The sequence below is a fragment of the Urocampus carinirostris genome, chromosome 15, assembly GCF_059441175.1.
Source record: "Urocampus carinirostris isolate Australia breed hairy pipefish chromosome 15, RoL_Ucar_1.0, whole genome shotgun sequence".
In the NCBI taxonomy this organism is placed as follows: domain Eukaryota; kingdom Metazoa; phylum Chordata; class Actinopteri; order Syngnathiformes; family Syngnathidae; genus Urocampus; species Urocampus carinirostris.
The window spans coordinates 16,749,201-16,775,502 of record NC_142363.1 but is presented as its reverse complement, the minus strand read 5'-3'; the positions used below and the strand labels follow the sequence as shown (position 1 = coordinate 16,775,502).

The 26,302-nt window shown below is 39.6% G+C and overlaps 2 protein-coding genes and 1 long non-coding RNA gene across 7 annotated transcripts in view; 1 reads left to right on the top strand and 2 right to left on the bottom strand.

Annotated features, from left to right (window-relative positions):
• Positions 1-1,822: 1,822 nt before the first annotated feature.
• On the bottom strand, positions 1,823-21,727 carry ktn1 (kinectin 1). Of its 3 annotated transcripts, XM_088354917.1 has the most exons (36): positions 21,294-21,727; positions 15,752-16,461; positions 15,325-15,492; positions 15,143-15,253; positions 14,929-15,059; positions 14,734-14,838; positions 12,825-12,965; positions 12,503-12,609; positions 12,280-12,412; positions 11,690-11,786; positions 11,434-11,606; positions 11,201-11,290; positions 11,085-11,122; positions 10,903-10,993; positions 10,754-10,822; positions 10,633-10,670; positions 10,455-10,545; positions 10,293-10,361; positions 10,076-10,113; positions 9,770-9,860; positions 7,001-7,104; positions 6,868-6,916; positions 6,761-6,801; positions 6,576-6,666; positions 5,913-5,999; positions 4,677-4,766; positions 4,514-4,600; positions 4,350-4,439; positions 4,191-4,283; positions 4,012-4,080; positions 3,857-3,940; positions 3,496-3,579; positions 2,929-3,012; positions 2,748-2,843; positions 2,563-2,667; positions 1,823-2,477 (listed from the first exon to the last, which is right to left on the bottom strand). In XM_088354917.1, the coding sequence occupies exons 2-36, from the start codon at positions 16,458-16,460 to the stop codon at positions 2,448-2,450; spliced, it is 3,774 nt and encodes a 1,257-aa protein (XP_088211043.1). In that variant the 5' UTR covers position 16,461; positions 21,294-21,727; the 3' UTR covers positions 1,823-2,447. The 3 variants fall into 3 exon arrangements, with proteins under 3 accessions (XP_088211043.1, XP_088211045.1, XP_088211044.1); XM_088354919.1 differs by lacking the exon at positions 5,913-5,999 and having other exon boundaries at positions 21,294-21,725; XM_088354918.1 differs by lacking the exon at positions 3,496-3,579 and having other exon boundaries at positions 21,294-21,722.
• On the top strand, positions 21,609-24,021 carry LOC148351708 (uncharacterized). Its single transcript, XR_015852919.1, has 4 exons — positions 21,609-22,113; positions 23,480-23,530; positions 23,611-23,740; positions 23,836-24,021. It is a non-coding gene; the product is annotated as an uncharacterized LOC148351708 (long non-coding RNA).
• msh4 (mutS homolog 4) overlaps positions 22,718-26,302 on the bottom strand; it is a 13,015-nt gene continuing 9,430 nt past the window's right edge. The window contains exons 13-20 of one of the 3 annotated variants that reach the window (XM_088354923.1): positions 25,907-26,010; positions 25,604-25,728; positions 24,533-24,733; positions 24,352-24,470; positions 23,854-24,060; positions 23,593-23,767; positions 23,421-23,509; positions 22,718-23,278 (exon numbers count right to left, since the gene is read on the bottom strand). In XM_088354923.1, coding sequence (XP_088211049.1) covers positions 23,090-23,278; positions 23,421-23,509; positions 23,593-23,767; positions 23,854-24,060; positions 24,352-24,470; positions 24,533-24,733; positions 25,604-25,728; positions 25,907-26,010 — 1,209 coding nt within the window. In that variant the 3' untranslated portion in view covers positions 22,718-23,089. The remainder of the gene's footprint in view (positions 23,279-23,420; positions 23,510-23,592; positions 23,768-23,853; positions 24,061-24,351; positions 24,471-24,532; positions 24,734-25,603; positions 25,729-25,906; positions 26,011-26,302) is intronic. The other 2 variants (XM_088354920.1, XM_088354921.1) reach the window with 2 other exon arrangements.

Genomic DNA, 26,302 nt, shown 5'->3' with positions numbered 1-26,302 from the left:
AACCTTTGTCTGGAAGCCCCATCTACACTTTATGAGCCCACCTTATTTTCTCAAGACTCTGCATGGCTGGGGGTGCCCTCATTTCTTCAAACTCTTTCACCCCCTTCGCTCAATTATTGCGTCTCTTTTGAACTGGTGTTCAATTTCACATGTAGGAGTTTCAGAGCTACCCTCCTGTGCGTTCAAACTTTACCCACTTCACAATGCATTACGCAGGTTATATAGAGTTATTCATTAACGGTACAAAAAAAAAAAAGAGCTCGGACGTTTTATTCTGCTTTCTATTCTTTGTATTGCAGCCTTGAGGCTGACCACAAAGAACAGTATTCACGGCTCTTTTGTCTCTCCCATCTACTGGGCATTGTCTGTGAGAGTGCTCTCTATAGTACTTTTTCTGTCTGCCTACTTGGCCTCCCACATACACGCTAGCCTGTGTGTGTGTGTGTGTAGATCAAAGCTTTCGCGCATTCCACACTGATGGAGAGCAGATGCAGGGAGGGGACTCTCTTTGCTGAAACTGTGCCTGAAAAGTATAAAACAACTTAGCTCTAATGGGAGGAGCCAAATATCGCCATCACGTAGGCCTACCATGGCTAGCATTGCGTAAGTGACTTCAAGTAACGATGACATGGTAACCTGCTGTTTGCAAGGCCTCAATTGTGGAAGGTCACATATGAGTAAACAACACCTCAAGCAAAATTCCACTCCAGTCAGGAGTTAAGTTACAGAGCAGTGTTAATACAGACTCCATCCATTTCAGCCTTCTTAGCGGTTTTCATCGGCAGTTTTAGGATTGACAGAGGGGACAGGTCCGCAACAATATCGAGCAATTGTAGTTTTGTTTCCACCAATATTATGTGATCAGTTAAGGAAATGTGCTATGTCTCCAATGCCAAGACCAAACCTACACCATTTATGTGTAATGAAAAAAAAAATCATGTGATGTAGAAATGTAACGTCATTAAAGCTCCAGAGGCACAAGTTTCTTCGAGATATTTCCATAAAGACAGACAGAACACCAACCAGCTGACTGCAGCATGACAGTGTGGGAGAATGCAAGGAATGTGCTGATCCCATGTTGCATGCGCCCCTGGCCACCCACCCAGGCCAGTCCACACAGGAGTACGGTTTGTTGTTGGAGGATTTTTAAAGTGCTAGATTCTTTAAAACATTGCATTAGAGATGTGATAACATTACAGAAAGGGGACAAAAAGATAAGGCTCAACACTTCCATCACTGTGTGTTTTAAAGACCTTTCGTACTACAATGACATGCAATTAAGTGCACATACTGTAGTTACTGACAAAACTGCTGCACAAATAAATTGGAAGGTGAACTTCAAGATTCCAAGATCAATGCTTCTTTCAGGTGCTCTTTTGAGTATTAATTTCATTTTAGGTCTCCTCACGTATTATTTGAAAGTTTGTACTCTTAATAGCACTTGGAAAGCCTGTCTCTGAATTGAACACTTATGTTTATGCAGTATCATGGGTTGTCACAACTTATACAATTATGAGGGATAATAAGAACAAAGCCCTTAAAACTGAAAGTGTGAGGATTAAAGTTTTAACAGCTCCATCTAGTAAGCACATCTGTGACTTAATTTAACTTTTGTCATGACCTGGACGGAACACATGTTAATGATTTGAAGCATAATTTAGTTTAAAATTGTCTTACATTAGACAAAGAGTAAATAAACAAAAGTCCAGTACATCTGGTATATTACCAGTTGAAGTTGTGGTTTTCAACTCTTGAATGCATTTACAAGAATGCGATGGCCCCCTCCAGGCAGATAAAACAATGTGTAATAAAGAAAAGCACCTTAAAACTAAGCATTTTTATTTAACAAGCATCCCTTTTATTAACATCACCTGTTACAAAAAGAACATACTCCTCAGTGTTAATGAACTTAGACAACACCATTGCAAGTGTTGCTAACTGATATGGGACGCTCTCCTCCAATCATTACAGCAGAAAGAAAACATGTGCATTTTGAAATGTGTCTTCCCTTTCCACGCTTTGTAGACTCCTGCATCACGTAAACGCTCATAAAAGACTGGTCTTTCTCAATCCCCTTGCAAATAGAAGTGCATTTATGTGACTCTTAAGTGTCTAATGATACACAGCTGGCAGAAAAACGGATAGCGACATAACTCAGTACATTAAAATACATAAAAATTAAACAAATGACTGCTTGTCTCATGTGTGTAACATGCAAATAATTACTCAAGACTGATTGGATAACAAGGTTATGACAAAAAAAGATGATGTGATGCTGCTCCTGAAGCGGAATGTAGCAGGAGGAGTTTGGGTGCAAGTGAAGCAGTTGGTATTAACAGTACACCTCAGCTTGTTCCATTGTTGTACAGCCGATGTGACTTGGTAGTGATGTTTCTGTAGTGCAATGATCCGAATGGCTGCATGTCAGTCTGTTAGCCTATAACGTGCTATAACCTCAACACGTCTCTGTCGGCCTCCTAAGAAAAGCATATATGGTGTACGTTTCAAATGCTACGTTTAACAAAAAATACAAATCCACAAAGATAGTAATGGGAAGCTTACGGCATCCTTGGTTAGTTGCTGGCTGACACCTCGTAGCAGCTGCTGCAGTTCCCAAACTGTTTGATTAAGTCCTGCAGTCATCTTTTCATTTTTATCAAGCTGTTCCTGGTGTGATGAGATCCAATCATTAAAACACTTAACAACATGAATGCAGTTTTTGTATTGTCCATAAACAGCAAACTAACTCTTTGCGAGGACAAACTGCTGTTCTCTATCAAGCCGTCTGCATCGTCTGTAACTTTAGAGAGGTCCCCTTGGATCAGGTCCAAAAACTGCTGGGCCTGCCGCAAAAAACAAAGATCTTAAAGTGAAAAAAAGATAGTTTACGATTGACCATGTTGTTTGTTTTTCTTTCATATATCTTACTTTGTACAGATCACCTGCAACCTTCTGCCTCTCTTTCTCTTCTGCCTCTAGCTTGGATAGGGTCTCCGTGAGTCGTGTTTTCAACTTGAAATAAAAAAACAGTCAGCTTCAGTTACCAATGCAATAGTTTCCATGTCATGACACACAGGGAGACAATTTGACAAGAAATTTACTTCTATCTTGCCCATATTTTCCTGTAAGAGAAGCCACTTTGGTGTTGGTTGGAGCAAAACTGAGTATTTTAAAGTGATATGAAAAAAATATTGATGGTAAAAGAGTATTTAATTTATTAGCCACCACATCAACATAGGATAAGACACTTTGAATGCTTTAAAAAGGAAGAGTTAGTTCCGTAAGGGGGTGATTAGGAGTCACCATTCATAGCCCCCTCTTTTGACACACACTTTTCTGACTCTTGATTAGAAAAAAAGCCCCTGACCAAATGAATCACATCATGCAGAACAAGCAAGAGAGCGAGGTTATGAATGCCGACCTGGGGAAACCATCCTGAGTGCGAAGGAGAAGGTTTGAAGGAATTCTCTACCTAGGCGGGCAAGTCAATCTTACCAAATTCAGTTCCTCATTCTGCCTGATGGCTTCCGTATATGAGCCATCAAGTCTGGTCTGCAATTCAGTCAACAGATCTTTGAGCTGAAATTAAGTTTGAGAGGATGTGTTTATTGGGCCCTAAATACAGTAAGGGCGCCTGCGAGATGGGGTCGGCCTAAGAATAGGCACCTACAATAGTTTGCTGGGACACTAAGGGCTTAAAAGTTGACATGCAATGTCAAAACGTTCTATAAATAGGAATTACAGTTTAAAAACACTGAGACACAAGACGTTTTTGTGAGATGCCCAGTGACAGCCAAGGAAAAATTCAACATGAAACCAAACCATCACTCACACCACGCAAATCTTTTGACCTTACCTCTCGGACCTCAGTCACATACGTGGCGCTCGCTCGCTCCGCACTCTCCAATTCAGACTCCAACTGCTGCTTTTCTCTTCTCAACTGGAGATTGGCAATTTCTACTATTACTGGATAAGTACCTAAATGTAAATAACACTTCAAAAAAGACTCACGTTTTCCGAATCAGATCCGTCACTTAGTCTCTCAATCTCCTGCTGCAGAGATACGACTTTCTGGCTCATCTAGGGTAAAAGAAATTATCACTAAAAAAAAGTGATCGCCTATTTCCATTGTTTATCTTTTTCCAATTAAAATATACCTGACAATTATGTCCATAAAATGTAATACACACCTCTCTCAGTTCAACCTGCGATTGCTCTACCTTCAATTTCCATCTTGACTCTTCCTGCTCCACACTGCTCTGGAGACGCTGCAAAATGCCTTCCTGTAGAAATACCAGAAACAACAGTTGAGCCTGGAGCACTAACGTGAGCAGAGTAAGTCAATTTACCGTTTCTGCTAAAACTTTCTTGTACGTCTCACAGTCAACTTGTAGAATTCTTTGGGCTTCCTCCGCTTCTTTGAGTTTCTCAGAAAGCTCCTGGCACAATAATTAAAAAAGAAAACTAACACGTGCTCGGTATCTCATGATGACTCTTTTTGTTGGAAAACTACCTCTGGGTTCCCTGAAACATGGGTGGATTGTGGGGCTGAACTTTCTGCAAGGTTTTTCTCAAAAATGCGGAGCCATTCCTGATGATTCTAGGAAATGAAAGTAGTGTTTTGTAGCAAATGTAGAGGACTAGTTCATGAAAATATCAGTCATTCGGTTCCATACTTGTTCGTTGGGCAGAGGCACATTGGGCAAAAGTCTGTGCAGAAAATTGCGACACTCCGCTTCAGACAAAGCCTGTGTTGCCTGGTTTTCCTTAAGGGTCATCACAGGAAGAAATATGGAAAATGACAAATCAGTAAAAGCATTTGAGCAGTTATATATTGGCTTACATTTAATTAAACTTGAAAGGGGAAAAAACACAACACATGGTTTCTCCACAAACAAAAGCACACAAGACACTTGGGGCAATGCGACACTTCATGTCCAAACTTATCCTAGCAAATCATTAAGAGAAATCACAGTCAATTGCATCCAGATTGTTATATCTGATTAAAAGCATATCAAAATAAATTATGAACCCAAGAGTACTGTGTTGAATCATACCCCTAACAATAATCTAGCACATTTCACAAGTAGGCTCAGGCCTTTAAAACCAGTGATCTCATGAAGTGTGTACAAAGGATTGCCCTACTTTCAGGTTATCTACTGTATGCAGGTAGTGAGGTGGCAGAGAAGCAGCTGCAGTGTCAGTGGTTCCACACATGCCCCGACCCTGCCGAGTGGGGGCAGTGGGGGAAAAAATAATCTTCAAATAGAATGGCTCTTTATTGGCCCACTCTTCTGTAAAATATAACCATAACCATTTTTTTTAGCAAATCTTTTACAATATTACAATTTTTACACTTGTTGGACAGTACATAATGTTAAGAAACAAACTTGACTCCTTGATGCCTGATCAAAGTGTGTATTTTAGACACAGCAGTTAGATTCAAAGTCTGAATAAAAATATTCCTGGAACAAAACAAATCCTGCAAGTGTCATTCCCTTCATTCAAAGAAGAACTGCATGATAAGCAAAGCCACGAGGATGGGAGAATGGGACAAGAACATGCTAAAAGACAAATGCATGCAACAGCAAAAATGATGACATCACAGACATGTCTGCACAGTCAGAAGCCTAAGCTTTGGACAAAGGGTGGATCTTAGGTCTTAAGGCTTGAAGTACTTTACACTAGATAAATCGTAGGTTAAAAGGTATTTAAGGAAAGTACATCAGCTTCTCAACCAAGCCAATTGGCAATTCATGGTCAAATGTGACATGAGAGGAAAAAGCAATCTGAAAAATTTATGCAGCTTTGTTATGAAAAACATCTCACTGGATCAATCATAGCAGACAATTTGGAGGGGATGCATCAGATAGGAGCTAAAAAGTGAAGTTAACTGAGATCGGGCGTCGAACCTTGACAGCTTTGCCGAGTTTTCCTTGAAGCATGGACTCGGTGGCTGACAGAGCTTCCATTGCACACCAGTTTTTCTCCCGGAGCTCCTGTTTTGTTTAGTGCCAAAGAAACACTACGTTCAGTTCAGCCTCAGGGAAAAGCCATTCAGTGAGCTCCAAACACCGTGGATACAAAAATCATAGTGGTAGAGAGATGTTTTTGGATTTTTAACACTACTTTTAGCCCTTTACATTAGTTGCAGGGAATTCAGCAATCACAATAATAAATTGAGCTGTTTTGGGGAGCACTTCATACAAAATGCTTTATTTCAGGGCACTACTACGTATGAGTCCTACCACCCTACGACAGGTTACCGTACAATTATTTTTTTCCTCTTCCTAAGACTAAAGCATCGATTAAAAATATTAAATACTCAAGAGTAGTTAAAAAGGTAAATTTTAGAGTACGCTTAAGCTGTGTTATGCAATTTGACAACTACAGTTAAAAGACAACCAAAACGAGGAAAAAAACTGAAAGCAGGCAAAATGACACCAAGGGGTGGTGGCCAGCAGGGGGAGACATGTGTAAAGTGGGAGTAGGTATAGGGAACCAACCATTCAAAGGGCACATCTTTCAAGTCAGTGTTGTTTGAAGTTCCCTTAGCAAAAAAAAAAAAAACCTACATTGTTCTTCTTCTTGTAAAGCTCCAGCGATTCTGTCACCTTGTGCAATTCACTCTGCAGTTCTTTGACCTGTGTCTCCTTCTCAGACAGCCTGAGAGACAATGTATTTATTAAAAGCATTTGATCAATTAATTTAATGTTTTTAACAAAAATAATACAATGATTGCACAAAACACAGAACTCACGCTGTAAGGAGCTCTGGGGTTGGTTCTGCACAGACAGTTTGCTGAAAGGAAAACTAGTTTAAAGACCAAGTTTGTGTCCTTATTTTTAATAATAGAAACTTTCTCACCGTTTGGTGTACCATATCAGAATGTTCTGTCCATTCGGACAAGTTGGGTCTGTGAATGAGATAATTGTTTATGGTGTTTGAATTATTAAGAGATCCATGAATGAGAAAGCCAACGTGTGGAAGGATTTATTACAGTGCTTGGAGCTGGGAACTCAACTTGGTGGCATCTTCTGATGGCCTTTGCCGTTTCAGCTGCTCCAATTCAATGTTAAGGGTATCCAACTGCTGCTGCATGGTCTGAGACAAAATGCATTCATTTAAGGTTTCTCAAAATAAATTGTGGGCAATTGGGAAGCAAAAAGGATGTGTACTTTTGGAAGAAAAAAAAGGAAACTTGTGATGTATGGCCCTTTCAAATGACCATATTTATCCATGTATAATGCACTTTTCTTTTTACCTAAATAAACCTCAACGTTTGCGTGAGGGTTAAACACAATGTATACACGAGGTTGCAAGGTAGAATATTACCATATTTGTGCAATGATTGATCAGTCGAAAAATATCGCTGCCCACAATCGCAAAACATTCGATGCAACGGGACTTGAACCGGGGTCGCGGCAGTAAGAGTCAGTTCGTAACCAGTAGATTACCAGTAATTTACAGTCGTATGCAAAAGTTTAGGCACCACTGATCATTTTCAAGATTTTCCTTTATAAAACATTGGTTGTTCGGATGAGCAATTTCAGTTAAATATATCAAATAGCAGACAAACCCAGGGATATCTGCTAAGTCAAGTCATGTTTAATTGTATAGCCCTTAATCACAGAGTCTCAAAGGGCTGCACAGATCAAAGACTATTGAAAACTACAGACTATTATGACATTATCCCCTCATCTAAAACCTACATGAGGGCAAATAATACACATTTTATCAACATAAAATATAGGTTATTCGTATGCTATAGAGTAGAAGTGTGTTTTAAGCTTAGATTTGAACATTTCCATTGAGGTTGTAGATCAAATCTCAGGGGGAAATGAAGTTTATAGGATTTACAGACAATGTGCAACAATTGCTTAAACAAAAGTAGGCAGGTGCATAAATTTGGGCAACCCAACAGAAAAATTCCAATGGTTTACAAAACAAAATCTTGAAAATTATCAGGGGTGCCCAAACTTTTTACATACGACTGTAGATGACGTAGAAAAAGGCTTTCTATTTGAGCTCATTATCGCACTATTTCTACTCATGGTCCCAGAGACAGATGTTAGAGCATGAAGAGAATAAAGTTGTCCTAAAAGATTTAAGTAAATGCAATACAGCATGACGAAGGAACCAATTATTTGGTGTATCTGATGATGAATTGAAATTTGAAGGACATTAAATAAATACATTGTAACTTGTATGTTGGTATTGTATTTATAGTTTACATAATAAACGATTTTAATCATGGCCACTCGTATTCCAAAACATTTGTCACTTCCAATGCTTTGTTTAAGCTAGGAAAAGTGAAAAAAAAAAAAAAAGTACCGTATTTTCTGCACTGTAAGGCGCACCGGGTTATAGGGCGCACCCCCAAAAAATAGTTTTTGGTCCTATATCTTCCATACATAAGGCGCACCGGATTATAAAGCGCTACAATGGGAACGTCGACAAAACAGATAGTCAGATAGTTCAGTCAAACTTATTACCCCCTTAACATTCCGAAAGCTTGCAAAGAAGCAAATACGTGTCGTAGACACGTGCGGATGCGGTGTCCATACGATGTCACTCAAATGCATCGTTCCAAATATCATTCGGAAGGTTAAAGTCTTGGGATTCAAAAAATGCCAACCATTCCTTAGTTTCTATTTTCTTTTTCGCTCGCAACTTTACTGTGCATATGACAATAAACACTTGGAATTGAGTTTAATTTAAAAAAAGACCCATCACAGAAACATCGACATCAATCTGAAACAAGATACTGGGAAAATATATAGCCGGAGTAGCTCACCGAAGTCGTTGCGTTCAATAATAATGTGCAACCATGGTCCTCTTATATCCGTGAGTGTAGTAAATCCAGGAGAGTAAAATATTTACAAATACAGAATGGTAAAACATGTTTCCTCTATGCCGTAGACAACCAAACATGCTATTCACATTCATCTTTTTCGGCCAATTGCAGGCTTTGTTTTGCCTTTTTAGCCTATGCGAGCCTGGAAATGATAAAAAGGATCCGCCCCCTTTACCTTCGAATAACTTTAGCCAATAGTGATCGATTCAAACGATGATTGACACATTTGCTGGGAAATGAAACGCCGGCATATGTATCCCAGGCATACACCGCGGACCACATCGCCTACGAGGAAAAATCTAGTCGGAGGCTGCTTGCCTTTGTTGCGAGACCTTGCGACTTAATATTGATATATATAAGGCGCACTGTATTATAAGGCGCATGGTCAGTTTTTGAAAAATTTTTAAAAAAAAAAGGCTTTTAGGTGCGCCTTATAGTGCGGAAAATACGGTATACTGATTTTTAGTCCAAAATAAGAGGTGCGCGTTTGACACGAATAAATACAGTTGAAAACTATCGCTTTGCTAACATAAAAAGCCAATAAATCTTGACCGCAACTTAATTTCGACAATTTGATAGTTCGTACAATTGTTTAACGCGAGGTAATGATTTTCAAAATATCTTTTAATTATCCAAAATACATCATTATTCATATATACTTTGAGCTAACAACGTCCCTATCTTTTTGATGTACCAAATTAACAGACAACTAAAACAACTTTGATTTATTGACCAGACCTCATGCCAGCAATCATAAATGTTTTTTTTGAATAGTAATATAGAGGCAGACACTAAAGTGTTAATTTTGATATTGTTTGTGTTCCCGCCAGCAATTGAAAATATAGCAATTGAAGCATGGGAATGTTAAACAATGTCTCCCCCAAAAATTAACAATTTAGTCATATACAGCACCTCAACAGTCTGTGCTTTGGTGAAATAGCTTTGTTGTGCTGCCTGCAGACTGTCCTCCATTGACTTCAGCTTCAAATCCCTCCATTGGATCCTATGAAGCACAACTACCATATAATTTTCATTTTTTTTTCTTCGGTGCCCCATTTCATGGGTCAACATGGGACGCTGCATGTTTAACAGCAAATAATATGTCCATAATGTCCCTTCATGTAATTGATGGGTCAATATTAAATCTGCCATTTAATATACCCGCTTAACAAAACACTGCATGTGGAGTTCACACATAAATCAAATCAAAATTCTTACTTGCTACTCAGTTCTCGCAAAAGTGACTCTGATGGTACCTGCAATTAAGGAGAGCAACATTACTAGGGGTCAAGCAATTGCAATACAGTATTCCATACGACCACCAATTCCCCTATCGTTTAAAAAAAAAAAAAAAAAAAAAAAAAAAAAAAAAGCCAGCCTTGATCATTGGCTTTACTTGAGCCTATTACAACCAAATTACAGATGTAACACTCACTTGATCAGCCACATTTTCTTGAACGGAAACCATTTTTTGTTTTAGCGCCTCATTCTCCCCTCTCACAGTCTGAATTAGGAAAAAAGAAGGTTAAACAACGCAATGCAAAAGGTACTTATGTCACTCAAATGTGATTCGGAGTGTGGACAGCAAAAATGGCACCTTGAGCTCCTCTTCCATGTTGGCTACTTGGATCAGCCCATTTTCCAGGAGGTTCTCTAACGTTTTCATGTTTTCGTCTTTTTCCTGGACACTGGACACAGACAAGTGTTTGAAAAGGGAATTAGTCTCACAGTAGCAGAAAATGTTTGGCATCGAGTAGGTTTTCATTCGTACACACCATCTCTGGATCTGTTCGAAAGCCTGTTGAGAGGCAGTCTGCATGTGTGGAATGTCAAAACAGATGGAGGAAGTCAAATAAAGACACCTTTTAAAACAATAATTCAAGTACCAGAACGCACCTGATCAGCAATCTGTGCCAGCAGATTCTGAATCTCTGCCTTCAGAGCAACATTGTCATTGTGCAAGGCCTGGGGATATTTGTGAACGAAGGTTAATATGGATGAACTATGAAACATAACGTAAGAACTTTACGTGGATGCAGCTAGACCTGCATGTTAGTTTCTCTACTGGCGCCACTGCTCCGTTCAGCATTCAAAGAATCCTCCAGGCTCTTCCTCTGCAACTCTTTGTCAGCTAGCCTGGAATCAATAGTGGAATAAGGTCATTAATGGAAAGCTGCGTTAATAAAAGGAAAAACACTTGATCTGCATAAGGGCAAAATAATCTCACAGCTTCTGAAGCTCCTCAATGTGTAAGACGTGGTTGGCCTGAAATATGGAAATACAAAAAAATAATTATCCCTATTACACAGAGTTATAATTTACAATTAAACTAGTTACCCGTACCTGTGTTGAGATTTGGGCATGTAAATTCTCATTTTGTGCTTGTAGTGTTTCCTTTTCAGCTTGAAGACCTTGGTTTTCATTCATGAGCTCCTTTTGAAAACAAAGCAATGAAAGTACAAGTGCTTGTCCATTGCATTACATAGTTATAAATGGGGAGGGGGGGCATTTTTCACAACTTTCAAAAGAGAATCAATCCATTTCACTTGATCGTTTTTTTTAATTTGAGCACAAACCTGCAGAGATTCATCAGGGACAGTGCGCTGGGAGACCTCGAGAAGCTCCATCACCCTTTGCTCCAGTCTTTCTTTCGAAACCATGGCTTCAGTAAAACTGCTATGAAGATTCTGAAGCTCTTTATTCTTGTTGCTCATCTCAGTCTCTGCCACCATCAGCTGACTGTGGAGTTCTACACAAACAAAATATACTGGTGACTTCCTTCTGCAGTGCCTAAACGTTTGTGGTATGCATTTGCAAGTGAGATCATAGCACCTTTCTTTGAGGCCTCAAGTTTTTCTCGCTCCGCATTGACACTATGGAGGAAGTTTTTCATCTTCTCCCAGCGTTGCTTAGCATCTTGTAGTTCAACCTTGTAATGGTAAAAAAAGGCATATGACAGATAAGACTAAACCTAAATTACAAATGGTACACTTTAAACATGATAGAACTATATGTTGCAATACCCCTGTTAACCTATCATTATACTTTGCAATGTTCAGTGATAAACAACAAGTATTTTTCACTTTTTTGGCCAAGACCTAACCGTCCTGTAGACAACTGCAATAAAAGACTGGGTTATTAAAAAAAGAAGCATAACTATTTTATGCTTCAAGCAGGATGTCAGTGTTATTACTCGGAAAAAAAAACTTCCAACATTAGGACGTCCGATTGCAACACTCCCTCCCTAAATATGTTCTTGTTCCCACACCCAAACAACCAACTACAACCTCCTCCCGTTCCCTTGGCATGACTCCACAATCTTTAGAGACACACAGACTTTGGCGCTGTGCTGAGCAGGTATGGGCTTTAACGAGATGGGCTGGGCGGAAAAAAATAAACAAAGTCTTTCTGGTTCAGCATACCTCAAGCTGCTTGTAGTTGACCTCAAGCGACGTCCTCTGGTGCTCTTCCTGCTGCAGCTTGGCATTGTTGTCTGTTAACTCAACCATCAGCGTGGCATAATCAGAACGCAATTTGTTCATCTCGGCGGTATTTCTGTTGAGCATTACAAAATTCACAAATGAAAAACCTTTTTGGTAGAGAATTATCTATTCAATTTATCAGATAGTGATGTTGTGGACCCACTTGCTCTCCATCTGGTTGGTGGCTGTGCTGACAGCATCCCGCAAGATGCCATTCTCCTGCTGTAGCCGATTGATCTGACTCTCCAGCTGTTCCCTGGCCTGCTGGAACTGCACACAATGACAAAGTACCAATTTGTTAAAACGTGGAAGTCAACCTGCTTCGTTACTTAGATTACATTACTCTCTTTAAATAAATTACGATGTTTATTGACATACACATTCAAAGTTACCTACCTAAACGTAACACACAAGTGAAAATATAGTAAATAAAGATGAGAATAATTATATAATTATATAATAATTAACAGATTTCACAAACCCACCTTAATCTGCATGGTCTGTAACTCTTGGTAGCTACCTTGTGCTTTGGCCTGCATGGCTCCCAATTCTTTCTCCATTGCTGAACATTGCTCTCGCATTATGGCTTCCACCCGGCCCGTCTTTTGCTTTGAAACCTGGAGCTCCTTTTACGAGGTAGCAAGAGTGAAACTACAGTTATACAGAGTGACAAAAACTATGATTTACATGGGTTAGTGTATGTCTGTTGCATTTACTCTCAGTGTTGCACAAATTACATGTTATCTTGCAATTCATTCCTAACAAAAGTAGGCTAAAATGTTACACCAAGCAAATATTGAATTGTAAATTCTATTAATATAAATTAAAAACTAAATTTTTAAGTTTTTGATCTTAAAAAAAAATGCCAATTTTCATCACATAAATCCAGAATGTAGCAACAATCGATATCAATAGTGTTGCATTAACTTAGATTTCAACACTACCAGCATATACGTTAATCATATTACATTGCAGCTCATTAATACAAACATATCACAAGAATGCCAATATTTTTAAGAAAAACCTGATAATAAAAAAATAAACAGACAAGTTGGGTTCATTGATTGGGTTCAAAGTAGAGGTCGATTATCGACGATTATCGGGTGGGCGGATAATAGGCACCAATATTTGGGGATTTGATGGATATCGGTATCGTCCTGTTTACTTATTCGAGGCGCCGATTTTTAAGCACAGCACTAAGCAACAGCCAAGATGAGCCTCTTTTTCCCTTTCCTGCCTTCTGTCTCTGACGCTACCACACTCTGCGCCTTTTGATTGGATAAATGAATGGGGGCAGAGACACTGAGGCAGAAAGCTGTCCCCACACCGCACTTTCCCCAGCCGCGAGAGTTAGGGCTGTTGCGAATATTTTTCATATTCGAAAATATTTTTCACATTCGCAATTAGCGTCTGTAATCCTCCCCACCCTCCCTTTGTGACCACCCTTGACTGAAATTTCGAGTAAATGTCGCTAACGTGCAGCGACGCACACGCGGAAGCAGCAAATACTAACCTTTACGTGAATTTGTTTTTTCCTATGTCCCAATTGTAATCTTTACGTTTTAATAAGAAATAATGGCTGACGTCATCAAAACAAAGCCATCGTTGTCTATATAATGACTTTTTTGAGACATATCTATCAACACTGGAAACGACCCAATGATGCTAAACGCTACAATATTCACTATCATGACTAATTGTACTCAAGTAGTCTTTATATAGCGTACTATAGTAGCCTTATAGTAATGCTTGTTTATTGTATGTAGTTGTTCACTGATCGCTTTAACTAGAGCACCATTGTGAGTGAACCCCGGTTTTATTGGATATCCCCATGTAAACAAATGTTGGGAGACAACAAACGAATAGCACACTTATTAGTCATGTTGTGTTGAAATTCTAATTTCTTTATTTCAAAGCGCTCTTAAAGTTTTATGTGAATTTATAATAAATATTCTTTATTTTTGCATTATTTAGAAAAAACTTTTACAGTAAATGAATATCGGCTCCAAATATAGAGCTCCTCTTAATACTAATAATCGGTATGGGCCCTGAAAAACCTATAAGTCATTCCTTAGTTCCCAGGTCTTGGTACAGGATATAAATAATCCAGCATCCTGTATGCAGTTTAAGATAGTGCTTCTCAACCAGTGTGCCTTGAAAACTTTTCTAGTGTGCAGCAGGAAATTGTCAATTTTGATCTAATCAAAGATAACAAATTAACGTGCTGTGCCTTGAAGAATGACTCGATGACATCTCTACTGCCCAGAAGACATGCACACAATCATTGATAATCTGTTTTATGAGCAGGAACACGAGATCTTTTGACAAAAAAGGTGTGCCATGGCAAAAAATTGAGAAACACTGATTCAAGCGATGCAGGGTTGCGATACCAACCTGGCTGAGTTGTTTGACTTTATCCTTAGCAATGGATGCCTCCTCTTGAAAAGTGGTTAGGAGACGTTCTTGTTCCTTAAAAGCCGGATCAGATTTGGCAGCAGACTAAATATGGAAGAGAATATGAAAACAGAAAAAGAAGGAAGATTTCCCTCATTTTCTATTCTTCAAACCAGTACGTTTTTTATATCTCACTTTCTGCCAAGCATCCACAGCGTTTGGGCTTTTTTCTCGGAGAAAAGTGATAAAACTGAAAACCTCAGTTTCTGATAGGGTGATGGAGGAAAGACCTGACAGGAGTTCTTTGAGCTTCACTTCTTTGTTCTCTGAAAAGGTAACAGGTAGAAATGTAGGATATATTATTTATTCATAAAATTGAGTTGATAATGTTCATTTTGCCTCCTCTGACCTTTGTCTGTCTCATTCTTCTGTTTCTTTCCTTTAGGAGGTACATCATTATTGTGGGCCGCTTGGTGGTTAGTAGAAGCTGCTGCCCCAGCTAGTACATGAGTCTCCTCAACTAAATTGGCAAACAAAGACATTGGTTAAAAATGACAATCACACAATTTCAAGCACACAGGTAACATATACCAGACTCTGTCTTTTGTTTTTTCAGGCCTTTCTTTCCACCAGGAGCACTTGATGCTGCATTGGACAAAACTTTGGTTTCAGCTAGCTGAGGAGTCTCAGCCATTTGAGGAACTTCCTTCTTGGCAGGTAGCTGCTCCACTTTAATTAGCGGTGGCTGCTGGTCAGTCACTGCGCAGAGGGACATAACTGGTATGAAGACATTTTTTTTTTTTACGTTTTTTTCCCTCCCACAAAGCAGAGCTTAGACATTCTAAAATGGTAGTCTGGGGTGTGTGTGTAACATGATTACTCATTAGATTTTTGTGCACGTTATGCTGCAATACATTTTTAGTTATTAATGCTACTTTCTAAAAGGTTGGCGGAATAACCTAAACGGCTGTATGAAATCCCAATGTATCATTTAGAAATGTCTCTCATGGCAACTAACCTGCCTCCATCTTTTGCTTCTTTTTCTCCTTCTTCTTAGATGCCTGTGGGGGTGTTTGACTGACAGTAGGTGCCTGAGTAACTTGAACCAGAATTTCAAGCTGTGGAGATGATGGTCCGGGCTGTTTATTGGAAACCAAAGGTTGCTCTACTTTGTGTCCCATTAGCTTGGAGTTGTTCACTTCTGGCTCCTCGGGTAGAGAGGATGATGTTGTAACGGCAGCGGAGGCGGCGGCAGCAGCAGCTTTTGCAGCTTTTTTCTCTTTCTTCTTTCTTTCCCTCAAACCACCAACAGCCTCTGTTGATGCTGAAACTGGTACAGGCATAGACTGAGCTGGTGGAATAGGAACTACTGCAGCCACTGGTTTTGGTTCCACAACCAACTCAGGGATGTTGCCTTGGCCGCCATCAGCTGCCTCAAAATCTCCCTGGTCCTCTTCAGACTCCCCTGCACCACCACCACCACTACCTCTACCTCCTCCTCCACCTGCCATGGAAGCACTCTCCTTCTTTTTAATCTTTTTCTTGTCATTCTTCTTGCGGGCATCTGGCTTGATTGGCGGTAACTTGAGGTCGCGTTTCTGCCGAGCCAATACCTCATCGTAAGAAGTTTCTTTTGTGAAGAACATGAAGAGGAGGAAGAGGAGGGCAACAACCAGCATTGGGACCAGGATGAGCAGGTACTGTGGGTTAGAGATATCCAACGCCATCCTAAAAAGACGAAAGAAAAAAGTGATAAAAATAAATGAATATAACAAAGCCACCAAAACAGAAAGTCAAACTATTAATCCAAGTTAAACTTTAATGATTTATATTCCCTTTAGCTTGTGTGTACTGTTCCTTCTTAGTCATGAAGCTCAAATTATCTAACTAATAGACAAATCATTCCATGAACAGTTAAAATCGAACACCGGTCAATCGTGGATACAACAAAGTGATTGGAATCCATCGTGGAATGTAAAAATGCAACAGTTAACGTGGTTGATGGTACATGCATCACATCACCAGTTTGAGCCTGGAAGTGGAATGTAACGTTTCCTATAAGATAAATGATTCAATAGTATAATAAATGGGATTCTGCGAGACAAGGTCTAGAAAAAAATGTCAATAGTTTCTACTAGATGTACCAACTAGAGCACACAAATTTGGTTTAATTCAATCGTTAGGGCAGAATACGGAAACCACAAGATATTTTGGATACAGACAGGCTAAATTGCTCCAAAAATAACTATGGCATTTGACTATGACAGGAATCAGTGTGACATGAAATTAAATCAGCAGACAACCAAGACAAAACAGTCACAAATTGGTTTCACCTGTCTGACTGGTTTCTCACCCGCTACAGTAACCAAAGGCCTAGATGGCTTCCTCATCAGCTTTTTGCATGCTAAACTAAAGACACAATGAGCCATTCCTTCTAAACCAAACCATCAGTTCAGTAACTTATTAACCGCTCATAGCTACAGTAACACGTTGAGCAAAATTAAAAAATTGTTGAAAAAAATGCATGTGAAACATCAACTAAATGTGTCCTTCGAAAATTTGGCAATTATATGGTGAAAACCTGACAGAGGACTTTGAAAATTTTCAATACAAAAAGGCATCAAAATTAACTGATAGAGATATTTTGCAATTAAGATGGCTGGGATGGGCTCCAGCCCCCCCGCGACCCTAATGAGGATAAGCGGTACGGCTGATGAGATGAGATGAGATGAGGTATGTTTTTAATAATAAATTAGCTGTTGAACATCTCTCATAATAAAGAATGCAAGATTACAGGTTTTGGTAATTAATGCCAGTAATGGTATCAATACTCTTGACGTTAGCCAATACCAGCATTACTTGCCTTCTAATACCAGTTTAACAATCAGAAACTTGAATTTAAAAGGAATTGTGAATTGTCATTGAACAAATGCAATACATACATACGGGCAACCAGGGTAGTGCCAAGCTAGATGGTTAGGTATACGTTTAAATGTTTGCTTATTCTGATTGAACTTTAGAATTGTTGCTAGCAAGGCCTAGGTTAGGTATAAAATGACGCTCAACTAAGGTTCCTAGCTACAACATGATGACAAATATTCACCAATTATCAAACAGAACTTATAACACATTCTTTACGCTAGAAAAGAACGTGTAGTGGGGGTTCAGGGTTCCAAAAAGCCCATCTCTGGAGGTAATTTTGGCCTGTAAACGGTGCACCATTTTCAGCCAACCTTTTTAGTGCACCCTCACAATCCTCGTAGGTCACAATGCACCAAAAGAGGGCCTCGCTCCGCCCTCCTCTCACTGGATAACCAGTGCACTATTTTGAGCCAGGCTTTTAGGGTTTGCCCGGGGCTCTCTTTTGAACTTGTTTTGGCCTGGGAACGCCGCACTATTTTCGGCCAAGCTTTATGGCGCACGGCTATGACTTCTTCAGGGGTCGCATTATGTTGAGTCAGGTTCTCGCTGACCTGCACTCAGTGGGTAACAGGAGTAAAGGATATTAACTCGGGTAAGAAGAGGCCTTCTTCAAATAGTCAGTCCAAACGCCTACCCGTACCCCAAAAAATATGAGTTTATTCGAGTGAGTAAGAAATGCACATACTTGCACATGCACCATGAACGAGCTGCAGAAGCAGCAATGATGACACAAGCCAATAGATGGCAGCCGCGGGTAAAAAACAAACAAAACAAAAAATAAAACCAAATACGTACAGCTCTAACTGTGGGATGTATGAGATTAAGTAAAATATTTATTGATTTGGGACACAACCTCTAGTATTTTTATTATTCAAGCTACAGGTTGTTTCAAAGCATATGAAGTCTACATATCTCCTTAACATCAAGGTTGTGCCATTTCAAGGCTTATTAGATCAGGACTTTTGTATGGCTATTGATTTTAGAATTTCTTTTCAGACCCATTAATGGCGTTCACTTAACCAGAAAAGGTCATTTGTGTGCTTGAATTTGTAAATACTGAATCTTGTTCAATGTGCATTTTGCTGAAAATTCAGAAAGGAGCCACCAGAGTGGAAGTCCAAAGTGATATGGGATGGTAAATTTGTAACAGGTGGGTGCTTTTGTCCTGCTACAAGAGCAGGGCGCCCCTAAACTTAAGAAGATGTGATTGAACAAGTTTGAACTGCTTTTAAATAAGGAACTTCAGTGTCCAACAAAAATTGTTTGGTGTGTCTTACGACTGTTCCTACTCCGCCTTACAAGACACAGTTAGTCCAAAAGTTGAAGGACACTGATAAACCAGCTCGCAGTAACTTTGGTATTGCAATGAAACAAAAGACTGAAGATGACCGATTTGATGGCCAGTTAGTTTCTAGCGATGAGACAGCTTTCCACTTAAATGGCAAAGTTAACAAGCATAACGTCCACATATGAGATACTGATAACACACATGAACTGAGCATTACCAAGATTCCCCAATAGTGACCGTGTTTTGTGCTTTGTTGAAGAACGCCGTCTAAGGACTTTATTTTTTTTTTTGAAAGAGCAACAGTCAATGGTGAGACTTGCCTTGATATGCTGAAAACTGGTTAATGGATAAATTGAAGGAGGAAGAGGATAGTGCAGGGGTGGCGAACATGCGGCTCTAGAGCCGCATGCGGCTCTTGGCCAATAGGAATGGGGCTCTTTGCCTCATTATATTTTCTATATGCTGTGGCTCTTTACCTTGCTTCATGTTTAATTTTTTTGTGTGTATTGAGGGTGGAAACTTTCCTTGAAATCAACACAAGAACAATACTGTATTGTAAGGAGAGGAGTGTGTTATGGGAAATAATGTTTTCAATTGTGTGCATCTGTCTGTCTTGGCAGGTGAGTGCGTGGTGTGGCTCTTTGACTCTTACAGTTAAACATTTCGGCTCTTTGTGTCAAACTTGTTCGCCACCCGTGGTATAGTGGCTTCATTTTCCAACAGGAAGAGGCACCACCACATTTGAGCCTCAGGGTTAGACAGTTTCTGAACACAACACTGTCAGACAGAAGAATTGGACGGTCAGGGTAGAATGATTGCAATTTCATGTCCTGCCCATTCAAATCTCCAGACACATGCATTTTATTTCTGAGCGGATTTCTGAAAGTCTATGTGCCCCCTATTCCAAAAGACATGGATAGGGAGAAGGCATGAAAAACAAAAGCAGTTTCAACCATTGACATTGCAACGCTCGGACGCATTGGGCAAGCATTTGACTATCGGCTTGATGTTTGTTGTGCGACCATTGGTGCTCACATTGAACACATTTAAACATTCCATGTGAACATTGATATCACATGCTTTCACTGAGAGTGAAATAAAATCTGATTGCATCACTTAGGATAAGCATAAGCTTTTGGCTAGTGATCAAGTTTGTCAAATTCGTTTGATTTTCTCTTAAAATACATGGAGTGGCTCTCACTGAAAAATACAAAACGGAAATATTTTGCTTTAATGGACTTTTGAGCCAGAAAAGTTCCCAAACCCTGGTGTAGACCAATAAGAACGACGAACCTTGTCTGTTGGACCCATCCAGTATAGCAGTGTTTATATTCCGGTATGAAAGTGACGTCACATGGATACTGATGCTACATTCCAGAAAATTGGTAATTCGAAATATCCTACTAGAATTGTTCCAGATCCGACCACAAAGTGTTACGAGTGAACATAATCAACAAGGGTGGCTGATCGTGAAAAGTTCTTTATTTTGCTCATTAAAAGACATTTGGACCTCCAGCAAACCTTGGTTATCCGACTTTGTGCTTAGGGCCTCCCACTTCGAATGCCATTTACGTGATAGTTTCTGGTCAGAAGTTGAAAACTCCCACTTCCATGGAAAAGAGCATTACGAGTAACTCGCATATTTTTAAAGGGCGTGAAATGATGTACTGATAGTGATATAAATCAGTCTAAGAAATTTGGCATCCAATATATTTTACAAACCTTTACTCGCCATATCTTGTCACGTATTTATAATGACATGTCACGTGACAATCTCAGAACATTGCTAATGGTGGTAAAGTGAATCGCAGCTGTTCCAGCACAAACTAGGGCCACTTTTAGACAGTGTGACGTGATTTCTCGAGCCCACTTGGCCAAAACAGGTTTAGGCAGGCAGATAAACTGCGCCCAAGTGAGCTGCCAAGCCATAAGGGAAGAAGCACTCAAGGACGTGGCGACTAGCATCTCCTGGGTAGCTTGAGGTCAACAATGACACTTATTAAAGCTCTCACGCGAAGACCATGATTAGACTCAGCTGGCAGTGGCGATGCTAATGCTAGCCGGCTGTTGACACACATCAAAGTCTACGGCGTTAAAAGAAACACAAAAGGCTCCTGATAGAGACCAAAACGAGTTTAGTTTAGAGTGGATTATAGCGTTTTATAACTGGCCACAACAGCCTCCTCCTTCCCACTCTCCCGAAATCTATGACCCGGTGTCGCTCCCTTTGGCCGGTCTGTTGCTGGGGGCCGTTCCCACTTTCAAGGCCCAAGTGGCAGCCATGTCCTAACACATAGCTTACGCACGTCAACATTAAAGCACTCAAAAAATAATAGTTTGTCAAACGTACCTGTACGTAGGAGAGAACTGTTGTCTTATAATGGAAATGCGTGGTTTTTGGTGGGCTCAGCAGCCTCCTCCTCACTTCCTAAAGCAGCCTGGCTCCAAAGCACTCACCGCACCACCGTCTTCCGTTCACTGGGCAGGGCGAACCCTAAAGGGTGCGCTTATTTTCCTCACTGCGCACACAGGAATTTACCGAGCCGCGTACATGAAATCGTTAACAGACAGGACCGATCGGCCGAGACACATTGAGGTACTAAACGAGCAAACCTCAGACTAGAGGAGGAGGGGTTACGTTATGTCGCCACAGCTTTCTTATGACGCACACGTCTAATTAAAAAAGAGAAATAAGAACGTATCTTTCGACGTCAGTTTTTATACACTATTAACAAAATGTTTGGGATATTTTTAAAACCAATCTGTTCCGTGTATACACAGTCAATGGTGTGTGTTGTGCCTAATCCGACTCCCCTGCAAAATCTTCCCTCCCTCGTGTGAACGCGCATTCTGTTTCTCACACTGCGCTTTCGACAAAAGCGAGCGCGTTCCATATAAGTTTATAAAAACAAAGCGATCATAGTCCATATAGTACGTTCATTAAAACAGATGCAAACGTCACCAACACCGTTGACGAATCAACGTTGACGCTATAATATTCACGATCACAATTAATTGTACAAAAGTAGCCTTTATTTGATGTACTATAATAGTCGTATTGTCATGCATTTTATTGTGAATGAAACCCTGCTTTCATTGGATCTCGCGGTGTAAACAAATGTTTTTTTTTTTATTTAAAATCTGACTCTCCTGCCTATACTGTTGGCAAAGTAAGACACACTTTAAACCTATTATTTTTTTGTGGCTTTCCAACTACAGAGGAATACCTTCACTTTGTGATGCGTTACTGAATATGTGTTCGATAAATTGAGTTCGTTTTTATTACTATTAATAATAAAAATAGTAATATTAGGAGAAACGTCTGAAATGTTTCAAATTCGCTGTGCTGATATATTGACGTCAAATAAGGTTACCCTAGAAGTCACAAGTCTGTATCGATTGAGAAAACCTACAATTTAATTCGGGCCAATATCAAAGTACAGGAGGAGTGGTTACTTGCCAGTTTCCATAAACCCTCACGCTACAAGTAATAAAAATACATATTTGTAAACAGTATGAGCTTTTGGATGCAATTTAATTGGAAATTTGAATACTTATTGCAGGTTGGGGCGGCAGTAACTCAGGAGGGAAAGTGTCCTTGCGCGAGACACTAAATCCCCAATGCCCCCGATAAGATGATCGTGTGAAGCACATTGTAAAGTGCTTTGGGGGGTCTTCATTGACTTGAAAAAAAACTATAAAAATGCAGACCAGGTTTCAAATTTACAAAAAAATCTAAAAGCACACCTCTATCTGTTTATTAGGTAGATAGTTTAATTAGAAATGTAAATACAGTATTGATTAAAAACAATACAAGTATATGTAAAATGATTTAAATAGCAACAAAATACTGTGTCAAAACTTATTTGTACAACTTATACTTATAATACTCAAATACTCATACCCTCACTTTCGTTCATTACTTAGCAGGTAACAGCAGCCAGAGCATAGAATATTTGGATACCCCAATGGTCGGTTATAAGAGTACAATGTTCTCTTTGCGTTGGATTTTCAATATGCATTTGTGGTAAACATTGGCAGAATAATACACAGGTTTCTAAATAAATATGAAAAACTGCTGACACAGCCTCTTTAGATTGTATTTTTTATATTATGTACCAGAGGAATCTGGTTATATTTTTTATTTTATGTACCAGAGGAATCTGGCAGCCCTGTTGCCTCCAGCTCTGCAGCATAGTGTGTCTTGAGGCCCTTCAGATACATGCGTAGGCTGTCTGGGTCAAGTCTGGAGTTTCTGGCAGTTTGCAGCAAGCGGGTGGCCAAGCGGTGTGAAGCCCGTTGCCTCTCTGTTTCAGGATCACTCATACGCTTGGCCTTAAGATATACATACAAAACACATCTTATTTGTTTATTCAAAGAGGATTTGTCAATTAAACACTATAGGCATATTTTAAACCATTTATGACCAGTTTGACGAAATATCAGAAATGCTTAAATTTATTTAAAGGTATCTTACCGAAAGTTGCTTGCTGACTTTAGAGGCAATTGTTTTTGCTTCCTGAATTATGTTCAAAGGAAATGAAGTCATCTCTGCTGCTTTGAGGCCTAAGGGAGCAAAACATTATGGTGTGTTGGTGATCTTTTGTTTTGACAAATGTGTTTTCACAGTGCCTAAACACACTGTTTACCATAATGTCTTTCTTCAGAGAATCCTTGGCTAAGTAAGTGTGTGAACACGATGCTCTCGGTGCCAGCATCACGAGTCCGCGTGTGCCGAACTTCCATGTGCTGGTTGTCCACACAGGGATACAGAGATTCAAGTTGACACAGCTCAAGGTAGTGTGTAGCGAACAATGTGAAGGCCTTACAATGTGCAAAACAATACATACAAAAGGAAATTGTTCATTCAGACTTATTTTTTTTATTAAAAGAGAATCACTGCACTTCACCTTGAGGCCGAGGAGAAATTCACAAACTGAGTGGCATATTCCAATGCCTTCTTCAGCACTGGTGCCACGTCCTAGCTCGTCAATGATGATAAGGGACTTTTCACTGACATTGTGGACTATGTATGACACCTTAAGAACACCAAGGGTAAAAGTAAGATAGAAGCAGATAGAAGCAGATAGACGCGGTGGGAACAAAATATAAAGGCTCTTTGAGCTCAGTTGGGCATTGTTATTACGTACCTAATAGGAAAAATATTTAATTTTAAACTTTTTAACAACACCTTAAACTACGCAACCCACCTTTAACATAAAATATCATTATGAAATATTTTTTCATCCCTAGATTCATTCATAAAAAGTTACCATATTAAGTAGCATTTCATTGTAATTATGTATTTGCAATAAAATTTTGGCCTATAATGTGCACTTGCCAATTTCTGGCAATATTTTGTTTTATTTTTAGGTGCGCCTTATATTCTGAAAAATGTGGTACCTTACCTCCTTCATTTCCAACATGAATGTTGAAGAGTTCGTTTCAAAATCATCATCAACCCCAATTCTGGTGAAAATCTGGTCGGCTACACGGAAGGATGCATACTCAGCGGGAACAAAAGAACCTGTAAGAAAAAAAACCTAATAAAATCGAATCATTGCAGCTATAAATGTAGCTGATACGGACCTATTTGAGCCATGATCTGACACAGTGCCACCTGTTTGAGATATGTGGATTTTCCGCTCATGTTGGGCCCCGTGATGATGACAAAGTTGCTGCCCTCCGTGACATAACAGTTGTTAGACACGAGCTGTTGGCCGGGCATTCGCTCCAGGATAGGGTGGCGACCCTGTTTGATGGCTAATGTGTCTGTAAACTCTGGCCGTACTTGCACACAAACAAACAAACAAACACGATCCAATCAATTATTAAAAAGATAAATAAATATAAAGTGACAAAAAATGCAAAAAAGATAATGGATTTCTACAGTACTACACATTGTACAACAGTGATAATCAAACATGAATTCTGACCACCCAGCAAAATTTATTCTTATTGCAAACTTTTTTTATTGATGATGCTATACTTCAGATAGCCACAAGGGGACGTTTGAGAACAGTTGACTTCCTCGTTTCAGTAACGTAACTTCTGCTAAACAGTTAAATTTGAAAGCCTCAAAAGGTGTCCCTTTTTCTACAGCTGAAACAATCGTACACAAATAATACACATTAATACACACAGACCTTTGATGAAGATTTCTACTGGAAGCAAGATGACTCTAGCACAGATTTATTTAATTAAAATTAAATGTAAGAGAAATATATTTTGTAACGCTCTTAAACTGGAGATTAAGCATTATTAAGGAATTAATTAGAGCTTGGTGGTGGTATTACTTTCACGTGTAAGGTGAGTGAGAGCGTTAGATGATGCGCACAGTAAAAAAAGAAAAATAAATACTATTTAAAAAAGAGAACACTGAAAGACAGCGCCACCTTGTGGGGTTTATCTGCCTTGCTTAGCACCGTAACACGTCTAAATGGAGAAGGAAAATTGAGAAAAAATTAGAGGTGAATAAGTTCGACTGTGTGGACAGACATTCTCGAACAGCTGAGGATTACTCTCGACCTCAGTAAAAATGTCATAGGTCAGCTGTAATGCAAAGTTGTTGACATTGTTTTGCATTGTGTGGGGAGTTTTATACAACTGAAAATCACAATGTGACAGTATGACCAGACATTGGCAGCTGAAAACACTCACCATAGTCTGACAAAGTGCAGGCATTGGCTAGAGACAGAAGCATATCCAGCATCGATACTGCATCAGACAGTTTGTAGAGGCAATTGATGTGCTCACGGATAGTGCTAAGCAGTTGACATACCACCCTTCAAAGGAAACAGATTCAGGAAGAATAATGTTGGGTTTACGCATAAAAAGTAACTTCCATGCATTGATATTTGTATATTTAAATGTATATGTTTGATCAAAGATTGTATAAAGACAGCACAATTATGTGTAGAAGCTAAGAACACACTTGTTTCAAGCATTTGATACCTTACTCACACATAAGACATGTGAATGATCTCCCGCATTGCCTCATCACATCGGTCATTCAACTTCACGAGATCTGCAGTGCTAAAGCTATAGTTGTTCTTGTGTTTGACGACCTGAAAAAGAGATATCAAATACTGGCATTTATTTTCATACAATATATCATATTTATTGCCCTGCGATTGGCTGGCAACCAGTTCATGGTGTCCCCTGCGCACTGCCCGATGATTGCTGGGATGGGCTCCAGCACCCCCGCGACCCTACTGAGGGTAAGCGGTGCAGCTAATGAGATAAGATGAGATATCATATTTATGGGCAGCACGGTGACGCAGTGTTTAGCGCGAGTGCGGCACAGTTCTGAGGGCATGAGATCGAACCTCCTGTGTGGAGTTTGCATGTTCTCCCCGT